The following is a 6,794-nucleotide window of genomic DNA, read 5'->3' as shown; positions in this document are numbered from 1 at the left end:
GGTAATGGTATGCTCGCTTCTTAAAGGTCCCTAAGTCGTATTGGTTTGGAAATACCACTGAGGACAGACCGTTCCAAACGCGGCTGTGCGAGGCAAGAAATTGCGCGAGAATCGCACCGTTGTGGAATACCACCCATCCATCCATCTTTATTGATAATTCTATTATAACTGTTCTGATGTAAATTAATGGCGTTCAAACTTATTACTCCGTTTTATAATAACACCATGTATGATATATAATTTTTTTTTAAAGATTTTAAACTTTTTTAAAGATTAAAAATATTTATATTTTTAGTTTTCTAAAGATATTTTTTTCGATTAAAAAGAATAATACGAATAAATACATATATGTATGTAAAGACCACTAGTTAGGATTCACTTAATTCCTTCTGAAAATATAAAATTGCTACTACAGAAATCTGACTTATGTAAAAATCTTATATCAGTGACCACTTATCAATAGACAATTTAAAAAAAATTATCATCCCCCTACTTGATTCAGAAGCACCTCCATAAACAAATTATCAATGTACCAAACCAATCTTTCATATAATTACTATGAGCTTTACCAACTTACAATAGATTTTAAATTTCTTCAGCATTATGTGAACACAACAGTATAAATTAAATAATTACTTTGAGCTTTGAATCCTTATGTTAAGGTTCAATATGATTTGGCAAATGCAATTACATTAAGCCTCCGAGAGGCAGTGTCGCGAAACGATCACGTTGCGATATAAAAGGAAGTTTTGTTTAAATTTCTTTATCACACAACATCCAACTGCAATCGCGTCTAGACCAACCTTCCAACGTTCCAATATCCAACATGGCAGCACGTTTTTTGGTGAGTACGCATTTATCAATCGATGTTGTAAATTTTTGAAGCGACCTTCAGATATATTTTTTCATGTACTTTCAGTGGTTACTATTTTGAAATTAGAGAGCAAATTGATATCTTTTTTTACAGTAACAATATAATAATTGGTGTTTCGTTACGCTAAAGTATAAAAAAAATTGATTTTTATATATTCATAGTTAGCATGTGTTTAATATAATGTTATGGAATTGTAATTAAGTTATTTAAAAATTGCAGATATTTTTATTGACTGTGATATAATATATATTTTTTAATTATATCTTTAATGATTTTTTTAAATATATTTAGTATTTATAACACACTTAAATACCTAAAAATATAATTAAGATTTCAGTTTTTCTGAATATTTTAAGTCTTACAAATAGCTTTCGAAGTTTTGCTTTTCGTATCTTCTGACAGAAAGTATATATTGTCATCCCTTTTTTAATAAAACCTTATAAAACCAAATAATTTATGTTAGATTGTTTCGGCAGTGGAAACTCGCGTTTATTGAACACAATCCCGCAAACCGAGAAGCGAATGCCGCGTCCACTTTTCTAACAAATAATACAAATAAAATGGGATAGTGAGAGGCAAAACATGATTATATCAAGTGATGTTTATTTCTTTTTACATGAAAGTAAGCTGTTACAAAACTATTAATTTGGACACGGTAAATAACTACGATGTATAAGGGGCAGTTTACAATGAAACTTTCGATACCTAACTTCAAGATATTTAAGTAGAACTATTCCTTTTTTTAATTTGTTCTATGCTGATCTGCGAATTTTATTGTGAATTTTATTTACAAATTATCGTATTATATGCATTGCGAATATTTTAATTGAAATTATAAAATGACTTGATAAAGCATTTAAACTGTAGTTTGTTAGCTTTATTACTGCAAATTTATAGATTTAAGTCAGAAAATTTAGTTTTAAACATAAACGAGTTTTGTAGTTTGACATACTCATTATTTTTAAGCTATAATAACGGGCAAATGTTAATGCATAATCATAACTTTTTAATCAAAGCAATATTAAACACGTGTCCTTTTTTAAGAGCGTCTGTGGCTCAAGGGTCAAGCTCTTGACTTGCAATCTGCAGGGTTCGAATCCCGCCATGTACCAATGTGTTTTTCGATTTCCGATTTATATATGTACATTTTTCCGACGTTATTACGGTGAATGAAAACATCGTGATGCAACCTGCACATATCTGAGTAGAAATTAAAAGATATGTGTGAAGTCAAACAACGCTCACTTGGCCAGCATGGTTGACTATGGTCTAATCACCCTAGTTTAGGGTAGGCTCCGAGACCCTCCATGGGGACGTATAGTGAGCTGATGATGATGATGATGTCCTTTTTTATCATGTTTCTCTATAATTAAATTATCTCATAACATTTATTTTTTATTGCAGTTGGTCCTCGTTTGCGTTGCCGAGTTGGCGTCATTGATAGCTGCGGACGGTCACGGCGGTGGTCACAAGAAGGTGGTCATCCACGTGCCATTGTTCGTGAAGCATCATCACCACAAGCACACCATCGTGAAACATGTACACCACAAGAGCGGTGGTGGCGGTGGTGATGATCATTACGAGGTTCTAGGATATACTTATGGTGAACCTAAAGCTGCACCACATTTCGGCGGTGGTAAGTTTATTTTTATGTTATTTAATATTACTAATATTATAAATGTGACATTTGTGAGAAGGTATCTCCAGAACAGTTGCATGTATATCGCTGAAATTTGGCATAGATGTAGAACATAGTCTGGAAGAACACACACGCTACTATTTTTTTTTTTAATTCCGCGCTAACAGAGTCGCTTGCGACAGCTAATTAGCAAATATATGCTCAGGAGGCTAAAACTTTATTTCCTTGTTTTATTATAAATACTGATTTTATGGGATGTCAGTAAAGTAGACACTGATTACGATTTCCATTCAGAATTTTTTTGGTAAATTTTTAGATTCAAATATACCTATCGGAAAAAAAAGTTCTTAACCTTATTATTTTTTAGTCGATTTTAAGAATTCTCGTGGTAAAGTATAGTTAAAATGTACTATTTGAAATTTTCCAGGCCACGGTTGGGGTGCTGCAGACGAAGGTCACGGGCATGAGGATTCCCCTGTCAGCTTCGAAGGTGGAGACCACGGTAGCTACGGCCTATCAGGCGACGACACAGGCCACGGATATTAAACAATATCCATAAATATATACACAAATAGCATTAAATTATACTTCTTTATATAACCGTCTTCTTGCCAGAACAATATTAAGCAAATACGTTAATATATTCGGAAAACAGATGAAAGTATGGATGTATTGTGTGAAAGATATGTTAATTCATATATGACGGCTGATAGAGTTGTGTGAAAGTAGTAAAAACTGTTCTGTCTATCTGTAAGAAAGTTCTAGAACAGATTATTAGTAAACAATACAGTATCTATAGAAAAGACTTTATTAGTTACTGCTTTAATTACTGTTAAGAAATATATTTTTCAACTGCCTGCTCTTTTAATTGAGCCTGTCTAGATTTTGTATGTTGTCGCGTGTCTATGACTGTATTTGCTTGTGTGTGTGTGTGTGTGTGCAAATTGAAGAAATTATTTATATGCAAACAAATTATCTTTATTTGTTATAAAGAACAAACATAAATGTACAACAAGTAAAGGAACAATTTCTCCTCTAATAACATCGCTGATATTATATACCAAAAACTCAAAAGTAACTAATACATATTACATTTTAATCAAAACATTATGCACTGTGTTCCAATGGGTTTAAGTTTACTTTTGCTTGATTTGATTTAAACTCTACCTGACTTAAAATTTATCTATAGACAGTATCTAACTTTTTAATACTTATAAATCACTAAAGTTGAAGCAATTTGTATATTTTATTTGTACAATTTATATTCTGATTGCATTTTGATCATTATTTATGTTAACAAGCTTTTATAAGTATCAACAATATAAAGCCAGCTATACACGTTTAGTTTTAACTGTACAGTTTCAACTGAACAGTCGAACTGCTTAGGGACATTGGAACAGTTAAACTGTAGTTTTCTGTTTGGTATGTGTACGCAAGTTTTAAAATTAAACGAATTGTTCGATTATTCAGTTATAACCGTGATGTTAAAGCTAAAGGTGTTTTACCGGATTTAGATTCCCTATAAATAATTAATATTTCTATTAAGTATTTGTTATGTTTTAAGAAGAGAAATAATGTTGTATATTTTATGAGGTTTGTTTTGTGTTGGTGTGATGTGTGATTCCAAGAAAAATTGGATATTTTTAAAAATAAAGTTATTGTTTTGTTTGTAGTTATTTGAGTTTTATTTTTATTTTTACCTCATTTTACTCTGAAATATACATTAACTAGATGTCGCCTTCGACTTCGTCCTCGCGGAGATAAAATACGCTTAATTAGTAACCTATGTATTCTTCTATATGATGTTCTACATACATGCCAAAATTCGGCGAGATTATTGAAGCTGTTCTGGAGATACTTTCTAACAAACATCCATCCAAATGTTTTATCTCACCAAAGTACTTCAGAAATTTCATATTGTTGTCTGAAGTTTTTTATAGAAATTTTACAGAAGAGGAGAAGAGAAGGTGGCTAAAACTTTACTCTTCTAAAATAGTATACAACAAGATTTTTGTGAAAATTTTAAAGTTAACTTATAAGGAAGATCGAGTCTCTTCACTCTCTTATCCAGGAATATCAATATTATAATTTAAGTAAAGTCTACTCAAATTTAACGAGTTAATGCAAAAAATAATCCTTCAAAAGTTCATCAATATTAAAACAGAATGCCTCGTATATCATGTACGATAGCGCGTTTGGGCCGTCCGATGATGGTTGCCATAGCAACTGTGCCAACTTTTACGCGTTGCTAGGGAAGTTTCTATCACTTTGAGCTTAACATGTGATTAAATTCCTTTGTTTTTGAGACGAAATTCGTGAACTTTAACTTTGAGAATAATAATATAAATGAAAAAATTAATTTATAAGTAAATTTACTGATATAAAATGACATAAAATTTACTTAAATAATAGTAATAAAAACGTTATTGATTATTAGATTAGTTATTATAAGTAGCGTATATTTTCGAGAAAAATAAAAATAATTTCACAACTTTTCTTTTCAGCATCATATATACGTTGAGTAATAATTTATTCTTCTTCCTTGTTCCATCTAAAAAAATAATATGAATATTTATTTATTACGATTGCGAATCAATTGTTTAACGAATAACATTGTGCAATAATGTAAATAGCTAAATGTAACAACACTTTCCAATTAGACTTCGTTTTGTTACGTTAATACATTCGTCAAGGAACTTAGGGTTTTTTTTTATATCATAAGGTGGCAAACGAGCGATCGGTCACCTGAAATCGCTGAAATAGCGAAGTGACCGTTGCCCATAGACATACGCAATTGCATATGCGTTACCTACCTTTAATCGACGGAGGAGAGGATGCACAGAAAGAAAAAATATTTTCCCTTTCCATGCATCCTCTAATCCGGAAAATCCACTTCCACTTCCCATCCGTTTCTTATGAGAAAAAGGGTAGGAGGGAAAGTGGACTAAATTCGGCGTCCGGGATGTATTAACTAGCTGTCGCCCGCGACAGCTAGTTAATACATATTGTCATCCCTTTCATACTCATTCACTAAACAGTGACAACTGCAATGTTTTATAACATGTCTCTGTGAAGTGGAAACCCGCAATTTGCTTTGCTTTTGTTGCATGTCGACTTGTGATTACAATTAATAAGCAACTGCTCTTCAAGTTGTAAAAGCAACGGCAAGCAAAGAACTATCTAACTGTACTGTCATTATGATGCAAGAACATAATAATATCCGCAAACGACATTGCCCCCTTTCCTTCCGGTGTCATTTTGTTTTTTCCTTTCATCGTATATTATCCGCTGAAATCAATATTCGATTCGAAATATACTATAATACCTTTGTAAGGAATTTTTCAATTGGTATTGCGATCTTTAAACGTTCGAAATGGATTTAAAATTTCGGTAGTAACCGTCGGTTTCTGGGACCCAAATGTCTGTATCTCAAACATATTATCAACGATGTCATTATCTTTGACAGAAACAGAGGTAAGAATATATTTCAAACGGAGATTTTTAGAAACCCATGGTAAGTAAAGACGTAAAAAAAAATATGATTCCATTTTCAAATTAGCAATAGTTGTAATAAATGCAACTGTTGGGCAATTGATGTCTTACTTTTGATTTCTTTTTGATTATTATGCAGTGGTTACGTCGACTTGGTAACAGTTTATTTTTTTCATTGCGCAACCGAAAATCTAGGGCATATCCAATTGTGTTCGATTTTGTTCTATTCTTTTATTGTATGCAATAAAATTACCCGTTCTACGGTTCGCTAAGAATACAAACTACTATATGACAATGCGTACTTATCACACGTCAAATGTTTTTCATTGTAGTTGCCGTTTTCTATACTCTCTACTTACTTTCAATTTCAATTGGTATTGTTGTCGTTGAATCGTTGTTTAATGAAAGATTATTACAAAAACATGTAATACGTACGAATAAAGTCTACGTTACATCTACAACGGCTGTAAGTAAAAATGATGCGTCCACATATCTAAATATAGGATAAGTAATCAAAGACAAATTATCTTCAATTTTTTTATTAAGATAAAACTTTAACAAACAACAACTTAATCTATGCTTTATGTTTTGTACTTATTTTAAATATAATTAATTCAGCTAAATAATAAAGTAAAATAACTTATATTTGGAACTATCCTATCGTCAGTACAATGAGTATTTGGTGCTTTAAAAATTATAAAATCTTACACATAAAATAACAAAGTTAAAATACAAAACAGTAAAGTAAAGTACGTTAATAATAAAAACAACATTAATTTAATAATGAAT

General features: G+C 31.2%; 1 protein-coding gene across 1 annotated transcript; it reads left to right on the top strand.

Moving 5' to 3' along the window:
• The first annotated feature begins 824 nt into the window (after positions 1-824).
• Positions 825-4,147, top strand: LOC106126215 (uncharacterized). Its single transcript, NM_001312332.1, is given in 3 exon segments — positions 825-844; positions 2,279-2,510; positions 2,941-4,147. Coding segments are annotated over 3 exon segments (369 nt in total). The 5' UTR covers positions 825-826; the 3' UTR covers positions 3,060-4,147.
• Positions 4,148-6,794: the final 2,647 nt, after the last annotated feature.

The sequence above is a fragment of the Papilio xuthus genome, unplaced genomic scaffold (assembly GCF_000836235.2).
Source record: "Papilio xuthus unplaced genomic scaffold, Pxut_1.1 DF825017.1, whole genome shotgun sequence".
Classification (NCBI taxonomy): Eukaryota; Metazoa; Arthropoda; class Insecta; order Lepidoptera; family Papilionidae; genus Papilio; species Papilio xuthus.
The sequence above is the reverse complement of the archived record's forward strand: the minus strand, read 5'-3'. Positions and strand labels throughout refer to the sequence as shown.